Source organism: Phytophthora cinnamomi (genome assembly GCF_018691715.1).
Source record: "Phytophthora cinnamomi strain GKB4 chromosome Unknown Contig4, whole genome shotgun sequence".
Taxonomy (NCBI): domain Eukaryota; phylum Oomycota; class Peronosporomycetes; order Peronosporales; family Peronosporaceae; genus Phytophthora; species Phytophthora cinnamomi.
In genome coordinates this window covers 1,278,148-1,295,223 of record NW_027150937.1, presented here as the reverse complement: position 1 = coordinate 1,295,223, position 17,076 = coordinate 1,278,148, and the positions used below count along the sequence as shown (strand labels likewise).

Here is a 17,076-nt window from a genome sequence, read left to right as displayed (position 1 = left end):
TGCTCTTTGAACTGACGGATAAGGCCCGCTGATTGCCATCGGTGTCGTTGTGACTGTTATTGGCGGATCTGCTCCTGTAATGGCCACTAGTAGTGTCTTCCTTGAGCTTGGTCTGAATCCCTGCCATCAGTAGATCAACACCAACGTCCGTCTCATCCATTCCGGCTTCACTGGCCTGCAGGAGATATTTTCTTTGAGCCGGTTTCTGGATACCTAGCGAGTGACTAGCGCGAACAGCGTGTGCCAAAGCTCGTAAACGCAATACCGTCGGCGAGGAAGGCTTTTCCGCTTCCGCGAGCTCGGTCACTGACTTCATGGATGCACTTGACGTCCTGCGATTCGAACCACCACTATTTGGGCGAGACTTTCGGCGAGAGAGTTGCGCAGATACTCCACGAGACAATCGGCGTTCCATGGGCGTAACGCTTCCAGCTCTCATGCTCCCTGACCTCGATATGTTAGTTTTCGGTTCGCTGGTCGCCTTGGGCTCATTGGCAACACTTGGTAATTCCTGGCTTCCTGGCTCGTGCATGTGTCTTGCTATTATCCCAAACGCAGACTGGAGCGGCAATACTAAAAATCTTTAGTCGTTCACACAACAAACGCGTAGCTAGCTTCTCCTGGCATCAAATGACGATGGCCAACACTTGAGCGTCCACGAAGCTCGAACGAACGAACTTAGCTGTCGGCACACTCGAACGCGCCGTTCAAGTCTCAGCGCCACTCCTCCGCTGCAAATAGATGGTGAAATAACTGATAGTGTTTTGTATATAGACCGCTCTGTCACAATGGGGGCACCGTCTCAAGTCAACACCAGACGGAACGTAGCAGAAGCTGTCTATTAGTGAGTAGGTACTGCAAGCAAAATACAAATGAGGTGAGACGCAACCGGGCAAGAGATACGCCAAGCGCGAAGCGCATACCACCTCACGGCGCGTCCAAACCCGACCGATCCATCGGTTTGCAGCAGTGCACGGGTGCCTATTTCCGCTGCGTAGGCAGCCACCTGTGGTCCTTGCTGGCGTTTTTCTTGCGCTTCTTGGCCATGAACTTGGACAGCCGCCCGGTCTCCTGCAAGTCCTGGAACTTGGCCTGCAGCTCCAGCTTCTTCTTGTCCTTCCGCTGCAACAGACAAAGGCACAAAACTCGTGAGTCCACATCCACCAACCTCATTCTTAACCCCCTGAAGCAACAGCACACAGACCTTGAGGTAGAAGGCTCCCTTGCCGCTGGCCACGGCCTCGCGCTCCTCACGCTTGCGCTTGGTGAGCGCACTCTTGATTTTCTCCTTCTTCTGCTTCTCCGTCATCTCCTGCTGCCTCAGGGCAATCTCGTGCTAAACGCGCATCAAAATTAACACAAAACAGTAGATCGTATCTAAATTTAGTACTCGCCCCACCAGTTCCACCCAGCTGATTGGTGCGTGTACTGACTTTGAGCTCCTCCTTCTTGGTCACGCTCTTGGTCTTCTTGAGCTGCTGCTTGAGCTCCTGCAGCTCGCGCTGCTTGTAGCCGTCCAGGAAGGCGTAGCTCTTGTTGAACAGGTCCTCGTTCAGGCGGCCGCTCTGTGCCTCGAAGCGCGGGTCCAGCGCGCGCCGCTTCTTGACGTCCACCACCTGGCGGAAGCGGCCCACTGCGCGCTTGGACGACAGCTCCAGCGGCTGGTTCTTGTTGGCGCGGCGCGCAGGGCCGCTCTCCGCCTGCGCGTGTGCGGGCGCCTCCTTCTGCGTGGCGAAGCCCTGCGTCTTCTGGCGCAGACGCTGCTCCAGGGGCACGTCGCGCGCGTCGCTCGACTGCACCGGCGCCATCGTACAGTATTCGATAGTGGTGGACCAATAATGAACTTGACTGGGCGTTTGTATGTGGACGGGATTTCAGTTAGGGTTCTAACTCTTAACCGATATGACGCGGCGGCGTCATTTGTTGAAGTTCGACCACCGGAATGTCGATGATGGATGGATGGATACGGTATGCTGTCACAATATGTATTTGTGATAGATTCGGGTCCAACCGCCTTGCGTGGCTTTCACATCATTCGTCGTAGACAAGAAGTCGAAGATGGAGCAGAAGAGGTATTTCAAGTTGATCGATGGAACCTCGCGATCTAGAGCGCAGGGTCGAGTACACTCTTTGGAGCTCCATGCTGGAGCTGACGTTGGAGAATTTCTGACTGGCTCCTCTCGTCAAGCATCAAGGTGTTTCCAAGCGACCACCTGCGTCCGGGAAAGAAATTGCACCTAGCTGAGCCCATCGTCAGCATAAAGCCTTTGTCCTTCCTTGCGCTAGTGAAAGAAATGAAGGAGGGGGAGGAAAAAGGAGGGGACAAAGTTCCCTTCTTCATTATGGGTGAAATGGCACTGAACAATAGCGATGAGAGGAACGAGGCAGCTTTCCAATAAAATGTGTTCCGGGTCTGTAATTTGGTGGTGATACTTATGGGTAACCACGGCAGGATCTGTAAGTTGCATCAACTACCACGCTGTAGCAGTTGCATGCCGTTTACATGGATATCGCTTGTCCCACGATTTCCTATCAACTCGTGCTGCTTTCGGACAATGAGCGGTTGAAAGCTGTCGTGCATTACCCAGTTGCGAAAAGCACTGCGATGTATTCGCGCGGGAGGTTCTTGAGGTATGTCGTGAAGCAAGTAGTGAAGATCGTAACTCAAGACAACAGCGTCGAGCTGATGGATCTGTTGGATGAAGCGTGTGCCGATGCCAGTTTGAGAACGTGTGCTGTCAAGATCACACTTCTCCACGTGAAGCGTTGTGCGCTCCTCGAAGCGTGTTATTCGTCGATCGCGTTGGTACTTTTCCAGTCGGCTTTGTTCGAGAAGCGCGAACACAGCTTGCGCCTAGAAAATATAGAACCGGTGTGGAAGTCAGACCTGATAACCAAAACATTTATTCCTTCTCGAGCTCTGGTTTATCTTTCTTCACGTAGTGTATCCATGGCCCAAGAGGTATCGATCGAGAGTGGTAGACCGCTGCCATGACCACCATTTCGCAATGAGCAGCTCAAAGAGGTTGCGTATTGTGGGCAGACAATGGTGGATGAAACCCTCGTGTCGCTTCCCTGCGGTTGGGAAGGATATGTTGCTGTATCTTGCGGTGCTTGGCGGGAAACCTCGATTAAGCCGTTTGTATTCTAAAATGTACTCGAAAAAGCGACTGTTCTCGAACTCTAGCGCGCCCCCGTCCACCGACGACATGTATGCTACGGTGACACCGGTGTACGATTACAAGATGTTCGAGAATATGGTGGCTCGCGCAATTTTCAGTTCGTCTCCACGAAACGGGTGATAGGAATTCCTTTCAGCGAGTTTTTGACTTCCTTCCTTGGTAAATATCAAGATGAAGAGTGGTCGAAGGTAAACTTATTCGAGCAAGATGTAGATGCTGCTTCGGGTTCCGACGCCGTCCGACCGATTGATCGGAGTGATCTGTTAGAAGGTTAAGCTGGCGGTGCTACCGCTTTGTTGAGCAGAACCACTCCGTTCCTCGCACCTCCCAACGCGGAGTGGCTGCAGTGCATTCTTGACACCAACAGGCAAGGCTGCAAGTTTGTCTCAGTGCAGAGTACACTCGAGACTTCGACCTTGCTTACAGCAACACACGATGCGATGTGTACGTGCAAGGCGTGGATAACAACAACGAAAAGGCAATGCTGCTTTGTGACTGCAAGCACTGGAACAAGGTCATCGACAGCAACCAGATAAACGAGATCCTGAAAGGCTTCGAAGCCTCGTGGGCGCGGTGGGAGGTCGTGGTAGTGTTCTGCAAGGTGTTGTTGGCATGGAATGGGATCGTTCGACCATAGGTTGTGTTGAGATCAAGTGCCAGGACGGCCATGCCAATATTGATTGGGTGTACAAGGAGCTCGTAAAAGCTGGTGGTTGTTATTGAAGCAGCAGTCGTCAGCGCTGTGGGGGGGCTAGTCTTAGCTTCTGTGCCGCGTACTGCCTAGAATGATGTCGACCTGGTGTCTTGTTTACTTTGGTGGCGTTTTAGACATCGCGGACAACTAATTGCACGCCTTCTGTCAATCTTGGTTTGTCTAGACATCACGGACAACTAATTGCACGCCTTCTGTCAATCTTGGTTTGTCTAGTGTGACTTGTCGTTTATCGCTAGCTTGTCTTTAAATGGGAGTGACCGAGTTGAAGTGCTCGCCTAGCGTGTAGTAGTGCAGGTGGTACGTCAGCTGCAGCTTGGCCGCAGTTCCGTCATCCTCGTCAACAAACTCTCCTCCCATCACGAGCACGTCGCCCTCAGCGGAGAACACCTCGATGGGCGTCCGCAGCGCGCAGGCCAGCGCCCGGAGCTCGAGCTGTCCGCCCCAGTCTGCGGTATTGGCGACTCTGTCGCAGTACGTGGCAAACGCCTCTTCTGGACTGGCAGCCGCCTCATCCAGCGCCATAAAGGGCAGATAGTCGTCCGCGTGCGCGAGCATGTACTCGCTCGTCAGCTTCCTCAGGTACTGGAAGCCGGCGACATCGTCCACGACGGGCAAGTTCTTCTGCTTCATCTGGTCCGCCACCGCGTGGTACATGCAGTGGCCGTCGGACGGAATGTCCTTGATCTTGAGTCCGTGCCGGGCCAGCTGGGCCAGGATCATGTCGGCCTCGATCTGGCGCTCGCTCACCGTGTTCTTGTTGGCTTCTTCGATGCGCTCACGGCGCTCGCGCTCCTGCTGCTTCTTGGCTTCGCGCTTGCGCTGTGCCTTCGCCTGTGCCTTGGCCTGCTTGGACGGAGTAGCCTCGGCAGCAGGAGCCGCAGTAGGAGCAGCAGTGGGAGCAGCAGAGTCGTCCTGGTCGTGTGTCTCCTCCTCCTCGAAAGCCTTGATTTCCTGCTCGTGCCGTTCCTTCAGCGCGCTCTCCATGGCCGCCACCTGTGTCTCCACCTCCTTCTTGCTGAGTCGGTCCTTCTTGGCCTTCTTTTGGAACGCCTTCACCTCGTTCTGCAGGTTCTGGTAGAGCAGAAGGAGAAGATGGAGGAAGGTCAGACGGTAACAGATCTACTGAGGCGATCAGAGCTCCGACTGGGGTGGAAATTGCACGGTTAGAAGCGCAAGGAACTCTACTGTATACGCACACGCAGCTCCAGCTTGTGGCGCTGCTTTGTCTGCCCCAGCGTCTCGTCCTTCGACGCCATCGCCTCCTGTCTTTTTCTCAAGTCGGGAAATTGGACAAGTGACGTAACCTGGTTACGTATTGGGGTTTATGATTCGGGGGTACAAATGGGGTTACGATAATGTACCCCTATGTGTACCCCACGTAACCCCTCATGCTGTCGTCGTCAGCGCTGCTTGCTGCTCGCGCCATGAGCCGCTTCGCGACCGCCAGGACGCCGTCCGTGCTGCTGTGCACCGACTTCGACGAGACCATCACGCAGCGCGACACGACGTCGCTGCTGTTCCAGCTGGCGTGCAGCCCCGCGTCCACCGCGCAGCAGTTGGTGACGCAGTACGTGACCGAGCTGGACGAGCTGCTCAAGAGCTACGAGGGCCGATGGGCGACGCAGCAACAAGAACGCGAGCGTAACTTCGACGCGGAAGGGTTACGCGAGTTCCTGCGGGGGTACGCGGCCACGGACCTGCGCTCGACGCAGCGGGTGGTCGCGTGTCTGGCGCTGCGGGGCATTCGACGGCCGGATATCTTCGCGGCGGCAGGCGCCGTCCAGCTCCGAGCCAATTGTGCCAAGACGCTGGCGGCGGTGGAGCAGTGGGAGGTGCTCTCCACCAATTGGAGCACGGAGTTGGTGGCCGCTGCGCTGCAACACGCGGGGGTGGCCACGGCCTCGACGCAGATCGTCTCCAATGGTGAGGAGCTTAGGCTGGAGGGAGGGTAACCGGTTGCTGATTGTTGTTGTTACTGTGTAGAGTTGAAGATGGACGAGCACGGGGTCTCGACTGGTGAGATCGACGTGACGGTGCAGTCTCCGGTGGACAAGGAGCGGCGGGTCGCTGAGCTGCGATCGAGACAGGGAGACGAGCAGTCGGTGGTGGTTTTCGTCGGCGACAGCGCGACTGATCTGCTGGCGATGCTGGAAGCTGATGTGGGGGTATGGCTCGACTCAGATGCAACGTCGTCCTCTTCAAAGCTGCTGCAGCGGCTTGTGGCGTGTTACGGGATTGATATCCGGCCTTTGACGAGTTGCAACTCGCTCCTGGATTGCATGAGTGCGACCAAAGACTCGCGTGGTAAACCTGTCATCTTTACAGCGACGGCGTGGTCACAGCTTCAGGCGGTCGTCGGTGAGCGTCTACGAAATTGATACTGTCCTGACGTGCCCGTGTCTTGTCTTACGACAGAAGACACCGCGCCTTCGACATCAATAATAATAACAAAAAATCCTTAGCGGCTCTGGGTGTCGGTTATGAATCTACTTGACATGACGCCGGTGTAGCGAAGCAAAAGTTGCTTTGCTAAGTGAACCGATGCGCTACTGTAGAACCTACTTCACCATTCATTAACCAAAACTCGAAAGATTAACGCAACAATGTGCAGGTTTAAAGGAGCAGAGCCAGCAATGAGCTCTTTACAATAGGATTTCACCGTGGTAGCTCTGCGTAAGAGTCTTGTGAGGCAGCACGATACAGTTGCGAATGATGACCTCCGGGTTCGCAACAACAGACACACCGAAGATTGTAACATCCCGAACAAGCGCCGTCTCGGCCGAGTGCACCTGGATTTGCGAAGCGTTCGGCGGCTGGCCTTCGACACGGGCCCACTGACCGATGATAGAATTCCACCCAATGACGGAGAAGAGCACGCACGCGTGATCCTTGATGGTCACGCCCTCAAGAATGATAGAGTGGGCGACTCGAGCTCCAGGTCCGATAGTCACGCCTGCTGCGATCGTCACGTTGGGGCCCAGCTTGGCCGTCGGGTGCACGTTGGCCGACGAGTCCACCACCACGTTGCCCTCGATAATCGGGGACATCTTCCCACCGGTTGTGCTCAACGCACTGGGATTTGTGAACCGGAACCGCTGCATGTAGAGCTCCGAGCACGTGATCGCCATGCCAGGCGTCTTGATCTGGCACCAAAAGTCTCCCAGCTCGTACAGGTAGAGGCAATGTTGGTCCGCCAACGGCAGCAGCACATCCTGCTCCAGCCTTACACCACCAACAACAACAAAAAGATCGTTAAAACACCCCAACCAAAACAACAAGAAGAAAAAAATGCCACGCACCGGAGGTTGTCGAGGTTGCTAAACTCCGGGAAGAGCTTCTTGAGGTCGTGCTGCGTGTTGGCCTCGGAGCTGGACTCGCTGCGCAGCCTCTGGCGGCTGATCTTGTCGCCGACGCTGACGATCGTGTCCATGAGCGCCACGTCGAAGAGGTAGACCCCGCAGTTGATAATATCACTGACGAACGTCTCGGGCTTCTCGGCCCAGTGCAGGATCTCCTTGCTCATGGGGTCGGCCACGAGGCAGCCGTACTTCTTGGCCTCGTCGTGGAACACGCGCTTGCCCAGCACGGTGCAGGAGCCCTCGTGCTTGAGGTGGAAGTGCATCATCTCGTTGAGCGGGAAGGCGCAGCACACGTCGCAGTGCAGCACGAAGAGGCTGGCCGGGTCGCCCTCCAGGATCTCGTCGCGGAAGAAGCGGATGCCGCCCGCCGTGCCCAGCGCCTTGTCCTCGCGCAGGTAGCGGATGGGCACGTTGAAGCGGCGCCAGACCGAGTCGAAGAAGCGCGAGAACAGGCCCTCGTCGTACGAGCCGATCATCAGGATCTCGCGCAGGTTGGGCACACGCGCGCACGCCTCCACGTGGAAGTAGAGCATCTCGCGCCCCGCCAGCTGGAACAGCGGCTTGGGCAGGTCCAGCGACAGCGGGCGGAAGTGGTTGCCCTGCTGGTTGGGCCCGCCGATGAGGATCACGGCCTTGGACGCGGGGAAGGACGCGTCGCCCGCGCCGCCCGACGCGGCGGCCCCCGACGACGACATGGCTGGCTGCGAGGGAGGAGCGCGCGGGGTCTCGGTGTGGAGCTGCCGGTAGCTGCTAGCTTCTCTCTCGTGGAACTGTGGATCGGGCGGATGGCTACAAATCGTAATTCTCAGGAATCCAATCGCGTAGATATGTATATTATGAGACTCGAGGTGTATACTGTATACATGGGTAAAATTCGTAGTCTCGTGAAGAGAGGGAAGGTGTGTTTCTCGTAGAGAGGGAACGCGGTACTGCACGTACACTGCAGTACCGTGGCTTCCTGCACACTGCACCGCATTTGAACGACGGCATGCAGTTCACGGAGCTGAGCGAGCTGAGCCACGTGGTGGGGCTCATGCGCCTGGCGGCGTGCAACAGCCCCACGTTCCACGACCGGCAGGACTCGGAGGTGGACCGCATCTACAACTCGTCGCCCAAGATGGAGTCGCAGCTGCGCAACTCGTGGATCGACAAGATGACGGCCTTCAAGCCGCTGGCGGCCTCGTCCGCGGGCAAGAAGTCGCCCAAGGGGCTGCGCAAGGGCAGCAACGCCAGCATCTCGGCGGCTGGTGGTGGCGCCAAGGCGGGGGACGACGCCGCCGTCAAGACCCGCGAGACACGCGAGAAGAGCGTGGCCTCCAGCGCCGCCGCGTCCAGACGCCGCGCCTCGACTCAGGCCGGCCGCGCGGACAAGAAGAGCAGCGTGGCGGCCAGCGTCAAGGCCGGTGACAAAGAAGACGGCTCGACGACGGACAAGAAGCAGCCGGGCGACGGCTTCACCTTCGAGAAGGAGGAGGTGGAGCCCCTCTCGTTCCACGAGTCGTCGCTGCTGGACAAGGTGCTCAAGGGCCCGGCGGCGGCGGCCATGGGTGCCAGGCCGCAGATGATGGGGGCAGATGGGGGCGCGGTGCTGCACCTGACCATCTACCTGCCCACCAGGGACGAGATGAAGATCGACCTGTATGACGTGTCCACGGTGGACGAAGCTATCCAGGAGCTGCTGAGGGTGCACCAGGTGGAGACGCGTCAGCCGCCGCTGTACTACGGGCATCCGGAGTGCTACGAGCTTCGGTTGCATGACTCAGACGGCATTCCGGACGAGGATTTCCCAGGTTTGTGGAGGTGGTTGCTGTGTGTGTGTCTGTTGAAGAGAAAGCTGACGCGCGTTTGGGATTGCAGCTCTGGACCGGTCTCGGAAGATTAAGAATTTCGGCGACGCCGGAGGCCATGAGTACTGCCTGTGTGAACGCCCTGATGCATGCCCACCAACGGGCGATGCGACTCCTGGTACGCACCAACACATTTGCTGTTATTGGTTTTGTTGAATTGACTGATCGCCGGTACTCGTGTTGGTGTGTTCTGCTGTGCAGATGTTGCCGCACCTGCCGCGGCAGCAAAACCGAGCGCTGCAGTAGCCAAGGCACCACTGCCCAACGACAAGGCTTTCCTCAAAATCTTCATGTGCGGCCTGCAATTATTTTCAATTTGGGTCAGTGGACTGCAATCGCTCACTATTTGGTTTTGCGTAACGCTGTAGGCCCAAGAGTGACGACTACACGGTGGTGGCCATTGATGGCACCACAGTTGGCCAAGATTTGCTGCCGACTCTCAACAAGAAGCACAGGCTTCAGCTCTTCCAGGAGCTATATGTGCTTAAGATCAGTGAGGCAGACCGCGAGCGCCTGGACCTCGCAAGTGATGAGATCGACATGCATACCAAGCTGCGGCCGCTAAATCTTCACGAGGTGACACTCGCTACAAGTAAGTTTGTGCAAATGTTCTTTGTTGTTACGCTGAAGTCTAAGAGTTTGTCAAACTTTATGTTCTTGCCTCCTGCAGAAATCTTCGCTGACGCACCTCAGATCTCTGCGCCAGCACCATCGGCGGTGGAAGAAACTGCCAATGTGGACAGTCGTTCCCGTCCTCCTCCTGAAACGTTTATGTTCAACGATGTCACTGCCGCAATGTTCAAGGAGTGGCACGTTATCAAGAAGAACAAGTATGGTAAGAAGCAGCAGCGTATGCTGGGTATCGATCTCAACAAGATCTACAACCGCAAAGTGGGAGAGCGCGTCATCACATCGAGCAAGTCCACGAAGATTGTACGTGCCGGTGTTGGTGTTGTTGATGCAAGTTTTCTGGAGCAATGTGCTGATGCATTGTCCATTGTATTCTTTTGCGTGGATTACAGGCAGAGCGACCAATGTCGGGTGTCGTCTGGGTGCGGTTCAACCAGGACCCGTCCGAATTCCAGATCTACTTCAAGGACAGCATCGAGGAGATCATTACAGACTACACTGCAGACTCGCCGTATGAGTGTGGTACGTGTCCCACTGGACTTGGCTCGAAACTTGGCGATGAATGTGGGCTAATCGCACATCTGTTCATTCGTCGTCGACTTGAACAGCCGAGATCGTCGCCAAGCTCAAGTACATTCTCTCGCGTAGGAAATGAGTTAGCCAAACGCGTGCCGTGGTTGCTTTCATTGTTCAGTTTAGCGTCGTTGACGCGTCGGCTACTCTTAGTCACGCCTGTACAAATGACCCGCTTTGCTTGTCAGCACTCAAGAACACGAGTAAAGTCGAATTGGTGCGCGTCTCAATTTTATTCCCTGGGTTTGTTTATTCCAACCGCTGATAAGCAAGTGATCGTCTCCACGACTGCAGCAGTGGCGCCACACAGCGAGACAAGCTCGCCGCTAGCACGCAGCAGCTCCTAGCAAAACTGCTGCTACAACTGCCGCACCCGCCACACGGAGGCGACCGCCCGCGCCCACCCACGTCCGGAAAGCACAAGACAGAGAAAGCCTGGTTTCAGAGTGTTCGTGGCTAGGCCGCTTACACCTTGAAGCCACGCGATTTCCTGCGGCCACGGGCGCGCTCGAACTTGCGGCCCTTGCTGCGGACGTACGGCTTGACGTGGTCGTGCGTGTGCACCGACTCGAGCGTCGACTTGTGGCCGAAGTGGGCGTACACGCCGCGGGCCTTGCGGGCGCCACGGAGCAGCACCGTGTTGGAGCCCTTGGGGGCACGCAGGGCCAGCTGGTCGAAGCTCAGGCACTCACCGCCAGCCTTGACGATGCGGGCGCGGGCCGTCTCGGTGAAGTTGAGGGCCACGACCGAGAGCTTGGGGACGTTCAGCAGACGGATGTCGTCCGTCACGGTGCCCACCACGACGGCGATCTTGCCCTCGTGCTTCTTCATGAAGCGAGCGACCTTGCCCAGGGACAGAGGAGCCTGGTTGGTGTTGCTCTGGTAGAGGCGACGCAGCACGATGTCGTTGAACTTGGCGTCCGTGCGACGAGCCAGGAAGCGGTACAGGCGAACGAGCAGGTTCAGGTACACATTGTCCGACTTGGGGTTCGTGCGGTTCTTCTTGCCGACGACCTTGCCACCAGCGACAAGATCAATACCCTACAACACAGCGCACTCCGTTAGCAACCTGTCGCCCTGCGTCCATCTGTGCACGTGCAGGCAGGACGGTCCGCTGTAGCTGCTGCCTGAATCTGTCTCTCCGTCTCCCAATTCCGCTCCCTCTCTCTCTCTTTATGACAAGAGTATCCATCGCTCCTTGACCTGCTAATTCTTATCGCTGCGATCCTATAGTCCCGTGGCTCGCGCGTAATTCCACTGCAGTCCGTTCGTCGCTTGGGGGTCGGAAAGGAGAGCGGAGCGAGAGACAGACATCCTTCCAAGCTGCTGCTCGCTGCGTGAATTGATTGCGAGGCAGCCGCAGCAGCTACGGCGCCGCTTGTTGCGCGGTGCGGAGCCGGACACGCCCGACTTCCTCCTGCACGCGTTCATTGGCTCGGCGCATTGCGCGCCGGCCTCATGTCAATCGCCGAAGCGCAACGTACCATATTGCTAGTCTTAAAATTGAAACTTGATGAAGACGGCGCCGCAAAAAGACTGCCCGAGGCTCTGAGCTCGAGCCGTGAGCGCTGGGAACCAACCACACCGGGCGGCCACTGGAAGCGCGCTTAAACGGCGCGCGCCGCCGTGCCCCGGCTACTATCGGAAACGCCCTTAAGCGCGCTTAAACCGTCGGGCTGCCAGCCAATCGCTCATCTCGCACTCCCCTAGCCGCGCGGTACCAGTGACGCGGTACACTTGGCGTCGGGACCAGTCGCACGCGCTAAGTGCGAACTAGTGTGTCTCACACCGAAGTAAAGTTTAGTGTGACAGTGGTGTGGCGCGCCGCGGCTGACGTTGCATAGGAGACGAAGTGATCTGCTGGCCCGCGTCGACTGCCTCGTGCTGCCTCCACGCTGCGCGCCGCTGGCCCCACAGAGCGCGCCTTGACCACCCGAACACAGCCCGCCGCTCTTTACCGCCGCCATTGAAGCAAGCATGACCGCCATCCCCCAGGTGCCCCTAGAGTAAGGAGAGGAGGACGTCTCAATGTGTCACAACGTTTGATGCGCATCAACGCAATGCATTTCAATGCATTTCAGTGGCCCCTGACTCTGTGGTGGCTGCTGCAATTGCAGACACAAGAAGGTGCCGATGCAGGAGCTACCCGAAGAGGTGGCCAAGGACTTCGCCATGGTGGTGCCCGTGCAGGAGAACATCGACATCTCGCTGCTGCAGAAGCGGGTGCTGGCCGGCGGCCGCGAGCTCTGGGACCCCGCCAACCAAAAGGACAACGTGCCCGTGCGCCGCGCCGGCCACGACACGTGGGGCATCGGCAAGGTCGTCTTCGTCTTCTGCGACGACTACCTGAAGAACGTCTTCACGTTCCCGTGGTACCATTCGTGGCAGAAGGAGCTCGCTCCGATCTTCGAGCAGATCAACATCCCCGTGGACCGCATTGTGCGCTGCATCCTGGCGTCCATGCCGCCCGGAGCGGACATCCCCGTGCACCATGACACCGGGTCGTGGGTGCACTTCACGCACCGCATGCACATCCCCTTGTTCACGAGCCCCGACATTGATTTTATGGTGGGGCCCAACGATCAGAGCATGCAGCGCTACGAGTTCAAGCAGGGCAACCTCTACGAGCTCAACAACATCAGTCGCCACCGTGTCAAGAACAACTGGGACCAGCACCGCGTGCACATGATCTTCGACTATGTTGACGAAGGCTTCCCGCTTAACCGCATGGATCTCAAGCAGGGCACGGTTGTGTGGCAGACGCGTCGCTCGGTCGATTTGTCCACGGACTACGGCAAGCGCGTGCCCCCGTCGTTTGTTGTCATCGGCGCGCAGAAGGCCGGCACCACGTCGCTGTACGACTACATCCTGCAGCACGACCTCGTGTGGCCTGCCAAGCGCAAGGAGACTCACTACTTTGACTGGAGGTGGAACAAGGAGCTGCCTGATGCCTCGACTCCCGAAGGCGCCAAGCAGCACCTCCGTTACTATGAGGACACGTACTTGGAGCGCAAGATCCTGTACCGATTCCCGTCGCTGATGTCGGGTGAGGCTACGCCCAGCTACATGCTCGGCGGAAAGACGGTGATCAACCGCATGAAGCAGGTGATCCCGCACTGCCGCAAGATCCTGGCTATCATGCGTAACCCGGTGGAGCGCGCATACTCTCATTACTCGATGACTGCGGACACTGAGGGCTCCGAGAAGCAGCTGCGCAACCGCGGTCATCACCACCTCAAGGGCCGCAGCTTCGAGCAGATCGTCGACGACGAGATCGAGGAGCTCTCGAAGCTTGGCGTCCACCCGGACATGGACTTCGAGGAGTTTGATGAGAAGGTGATGCGCAAGCTGCTTGAGTTCGACCACGGTGCACACTCGTTTGTAGCGCGCGGACTGTACGCGCTGCAACTAGCTGGGTGGATCGAGGCCTTCGGCAAGGAAAACGTGCTGCTGCTAACTCTGGACGAGTTCAAGACCACGGAGAACCTTCATGTACGTAGTCAATTGGTTGTTTCCCACTCCAGCCGGTTGCTAACTACTTTTGATTTTACACCTGTGCAGGCCACAATGGACAAGGTCTTCAACTTCCTGGACTTGCCGTACCACCGCATCAAGGACACGTCAGCCAAGAACACCCGCAAGTACGACCCGATCGACGATGCAGTTCGCGCGAAGCTGGCTGCTTTCTACGCGCCGTACAACGAGAAGCTGTACGCGATTCTCGGCCGTGACATGGCTTGGTAAGCGGTACTACGCATGCTCAGCTCACACTTAGCTTAGTAGATTGCGTTATTTCATTTACTTCTCTTCAATACAATCTCTGTTTCAGTTTGCTCATTGAACATGCGTCGCTGGAATTCCATATCGACATGCTCCCCCTTACGCTGTGCAATGCGCTCGGCTTTCTTGACGTGAGAAGCTTGCGTATTGCATAGGAAAACCAGTTTTTGCAGCTCCTGTACGCGCTTTCTTAGACTTTCGTTCCCGCCACTAGCCAGCATAGCATGGTAGTCACTCCGTCGTTGCTCAACTTCAGCTTTAAGCTGCTGTAGTTTGTTTTTTTGCTTCTCGATCTTCTTTGTGAGGTAGTCGCAGATTGCAGTGGAGGAAGAACTCGAGGCTCGTGTTGCAGCTAAACGGCGAGGTTCTCCACCGCGTTTATCGCGCAGTATTTGAATGGCGATTTGCAGTTGTGTAAGCTCTTGATGAGCTTGGTAACACGCCCACTGTTCTTCCTCCTCACGTGACAGCTCGAGGGATTTCTGTCTCCTCTTCATTTCTTGCAATGCCTTCTGCACTTGGATGGCGTTGTTTTTCTCCATTTGTCGTTGGAAAAGCTGCGTCGATATTGCACGTTCCCACTTTGACTGTTGATCGTTGATCTCATTGTCGAGATCGAGATCTTGTTGATTGAGAGCCTTCAACTCCAGGCTTAGTTTGTGCTTGTCTACTTGTAAGCGATCTCGGTGTTGTGTCAGTAGCTCCCATTCTTCTTCTTTGCGGTGCTTTCCTGAAGTTTCATCATCTTTTTCGGTGTTGTTGTTGTTACCACTTGCTGTTGCTATCTTAGATGTGGTTTTCGCGTTTGGTTGTCGAGGTGACGCCTTTACTGGCTTGCTACCTGAAGTCACAGCTGCGCGCAGCAGACAGTCGCGAACATGCTGGTCCTTCTTGTTCAGGATATCTAGGCGAAGTACGCTCTTGTTGAGCGTATCTACTTGGGTTTTCAATGATGCAACAGCTTCTTGAAGCTCCATTACTTCCTCTACCATTTGATTTTGCTGTTGATACTTGGTTTGAGCCTTTTCCATGAGGAAGTCGAGCTCAACCTGCCGCTGCCAACGCTTGTCCTGGGCATGCAGTTTGTCTCGATCCATGTAGTCACCATTTGCACTGTCTTTTGGTTCCGCTGCAGCCCAACTCGAAAATTTCTCCGGATTACGAGCACCCTCGTCACTACCGAGGATATTTTGCAACCGCTTACCTATCGCCTTGTTCTCCGCTGCAACTTGTTGACCGTACTTCGTCCGGTTAATCCCAGATGAGGCTTTGTGCCCGTGCTTCCTGGCTCCGTGTTGGGGTGGAGTCACCTTGTTTTTTTCCTGAGCTTTAGCTTGCGCTGACAGACGAGTACGTCTCGCCTCTTTCCATTCCAGTCGTTTAGCAAAGGATCGATTATCCTTGGCGACCTGCTTCTCAAATCGTCGGCGATTAACGGAGCTACTGCTTGTTTGAGCTGGTATTGTGCGCTTGGCACTTCGAGCTTTGTCTTGCCGCGCGCTAGCTCGAGATAAACTTTTTGAAAGGGCTATTCGGTTATCGAGTCTTGGCACACTTAAGGAGCGGGGTACGCGTTGCTTGGAGCTGGCCTCATATGTTGGGACAAAGCGAAATGAGGCAATTAATGTAGGAGCTTCAGTTCTACCATCCTCGAAAAGACTCCTCGTTGAAGCATTTCCGTATCCGAGACGCTTTCCACTGCGAGACCGAAGCTCAAGGACGCGTACAGTGTATGGAGAGGTGGTTAATAAATCTTGTGAGAGACTTCGCAGAGACACTGTTGCTTGGCCAATGTGCTCGTTTGACCCATTGACGGAACTGTTGTCTGATCTCGAAGCTGAGAACACTGTGAAAAGGACATCGCCTGGAAGTTGATTCCACGCGGGTTTTGTTGCAGGCGGGGTGATTCTTGGAAGTAGCTCGAGTTTAAAGTCGCCATTAGCATTATCCTCGCGCGAATAGCTGCTTCGCTGATTACCGTCAGCGTCGTTAAAAGAGTCTTCACTCCACACAGGGTTGACGGAACCTCGGATAATACTAGTGGTTGATAGTGTTTCCTTGCAACGCAGCATGGCACTCGCATACGTTGTGTCGCCGGATTCGACAAAGGATACCCGTACAAATGCATTGGGTGCAAGCGCTCGATTAGTTTGTAGACCTGTAGCTCGTAGTACCCTCCCCTCCAGGAGGCCTTTTACCGGAACAGGCACCGCCGAAGGCAAAGCACTAGCCGAAGGAGGGCGGGCTCTGCCAGGCAATTTAGTTGAGTTCTTGGCGAACGTCATAGGCATCTCCGATTCTGCGATGGATGCTTCGCCGTCGCTATTGTCACCATCGGTGGGTCCGCGGTCATCACTGATACCAATGTCTTCCTGGTCATCTTTGATTTCTAGCACTCCACTATCCTGGTCTTGCTGGTCCGCATCCTTTACTTGCTGTGAGGCACTATCGATAGCGTTATCGTTGTCGGTATCCAAGCTATTTTCCTGTACAACCTCGTTGTCAACAGGGGGATCGGTGGCTTTAGTAGCGTCGTCCACTTCAAGCTGCTGGTGACTGGTCTCGTCGTAGTCTTCGTCATCGTAATTGCTTCCAGGTGAAGCTGGAGGTTCCATCATCTCCGGTGATCGATCTTGTCCGCGTTCGATAGTCAACGCCTTGTAGTTCTCGTTCGTCTGCGTTACTTCTTCACCTTCCACCAGCATCGGCTGTCCATTGGGTTCCCACCGTTCGTCGCCATCGTCGTAAACGACGTAGTATCCTTGAGATTCATCGTAGTCCTGGATAGTGCCTTCGAACCACTCCTCCTCTTCAGACCAATACACCCGAACACGCTTTCCCACTCGGTCGTGGGCCATACTTCACCTGGCTGCAAGGACCTATATCCGTTCACCAAAGGCACTGCTTTGCCTCCAAACCTCATGCCGATCTCGAAACGACCGACGGTTTGTCGCCAAAGCTTCAACAACTCTATATAGTCTAGCCGATGA

The 17,076-nt window shown here is 55.9% G+C and overlaps 8 protein-coding genes across 10 annotated transcripts; 3 read left to right on the top strand and 5 right to left on the bottom strand.

The window, feature by feature from the left end:
• Nucleotides 1-981: 981 nt before the first annotated feature.
• On the bottom strand, nt 982-1,808 carry IUM83_05451 (duf947-domain-containing protein; the record flags this gene model as incomplete). Its single annotated transcript, XM_067929589.1, has 3 exons — nt 982-1,122; nt 1,205-1,336; nt 1,434-1,808. The coding sequence occupies 3 exons, from the start codon at nt 1,806-1,808 to the stop codon at nt 982-984; spliced, it is 648 nt and encodes a 215-aa protein (XP_067799668.1).
• Nucleotides 1,809-4,140: 2,332 nt separating this feature from the next.
• Nucleotides 4,141-5,153, bottom strand: IUM83_05450 (OTU ovarian tumor-like cysteine protease; the record flags this gene model as incomplete). Its single annotated transcript, XM_067929588.1, has 2 exons — nt 4,141-4,968; nt 5,094-5,153. The coding sequence occupies 2 exons, from the start codon at nt 5,151-5,153 to the stop codon at nt 4,141-4,143; spliced, it is 888 nt and encodes a 295-aa protein (XP_067799643.1).
• Nucleotides 5,154-5,321: 168 nt separating this feature from the next.
• Nucleotides 5,322-6,275, top strand: IUM83_05449 (HAD-like domain; the record flags this gene model as incomplete). Its single annotated transcript, XM_067929587.1, has 2 exons — nt 5,322-5,820; nt 5,881-6,275. 2 exons carry the CDS (start codon nt 5,322-5,324, stop codon nt 6,273-6,275), a joined length of 894 nt encoding a protein of 297 aa, XP_067799597.1.
• Nucleotides 6,276-6,539: 264 nt separating this feature from the next.
• IUM83_05448 (Mannose-1-phosphate guanyltransferase alpha) lies at nt 6,540-7,951 on the bottom strand (the record flags this gene model as incomplete). 2 transcript variants are annotated; one of them, XM_067929585.1, is made up of 3 exons in its annotated part: nt 6,553-6,566; nt 6,641-7,119; nt 7,197-7,951. In XM_067929585.1, 3 exons carry the CDS (start codon nt 7,949-7,951, stop codon nt 6,553-6,555), a joined length of 1,248 nt encoding a protein of 415 aa, XP_067799495.1. The 2 variants fall into 2 exon arrangements, with proteins under 2 accessions (XP_067799494.1, XP_067799495.1); XM_067929586.1 differs by having other exon boundaries at nt 6,540-7,119.
• A 293-nt stretch (nt 7,952-8,244) lies between these two features.
• IUM83_05447 (Stress-activated map kinase interacting 1) lies at nt 8,245-10,388 on the top strand (the record flags this gene model as incomplete). Its single annotated transcript, XM_067929584.1, has 7 exons — nt 8,245-9,046; nt 9,114-9,221; nt 9,305-9,395; nt 9,472-9,695; nt 9,774-10,036; nt 10,126-10,255; nt 10,342-10,388. 7 exons carry the CDS (start codon nt 8,245-8,247, stop codon nt 10,386-10,388), a joined length of 1,665 nt encoding a protein of 554 aa, XP_067799596.1.
• Nucleotides 10,389-10,771: 383 nt separating this feature from the next.
• Nucleotides 10,772-11,793, bottom strand: IUM83_05446 (60S ribosomal protein L18-2; the record flags this gene model as incomplete). The annotated part of the gene is made up of 2 exons (XM_067929583.1): nt 10,772-11,347; nt 11,791-11,793. 2 exons carry the CDS (start codon nt 11,791-11,793, stop codon nt 10,772-10,774), a joined length of 579 nt encoding a protein of 192 aa, XP_067799493.1.
• A 490-nt stretch (nt 11,794-12,283) lies between these two features.
• Nucleotides 12,284-14,241, top strand: IUM83_05445 ((heparan sulfate)-glucosamine 3-sulfotransferase 1; the record flags this gene model as incomplete). 2 transcript variants are annotated; one of them, XM_067929581.1, is made up of 4 exons in its annotated part: nt 12,284-12,312; nt 12,424-13,798; nt 13,868-14,046; nt 14,136-14,241. In XM_067929581.1, 4 exons carry the CDS (start codon nt 12,284-12,286, stop codon nt 14,239-14,241), a joined length of 1,689 nt encoding a protein of 562 aa, XP_067799490.1. The 2 variants fall into 2 exon arrangements, with proteins under 2 accessions (XP_067799490.1, XP_067799491.1); XM_067929582.1 differs by lacking the exon at nt 14,136-14,241 and having other exon boundaries at nt 13,868-14,050.
• IUM83_05444 (DNA ligase) lies at nt 14,101-16,944 on the bottom strand (the record flags this gene model as incomplete). Its single annotated transcript, XM_067929580.1, has 2 exons — nt 14,101-15,215; nt 16,314-16,944. The coding sequence occupies 2 exons, from the start codon at nt 16,942-16,944 to the stop codon at nt 14,101-14,103; spliced, it is 1,746 nt and encodes a 581-aa protein (XP_067799492.1).
• Between the last annotated feature and the right edge of the window lie 132 nt (nt 16,945-17,076).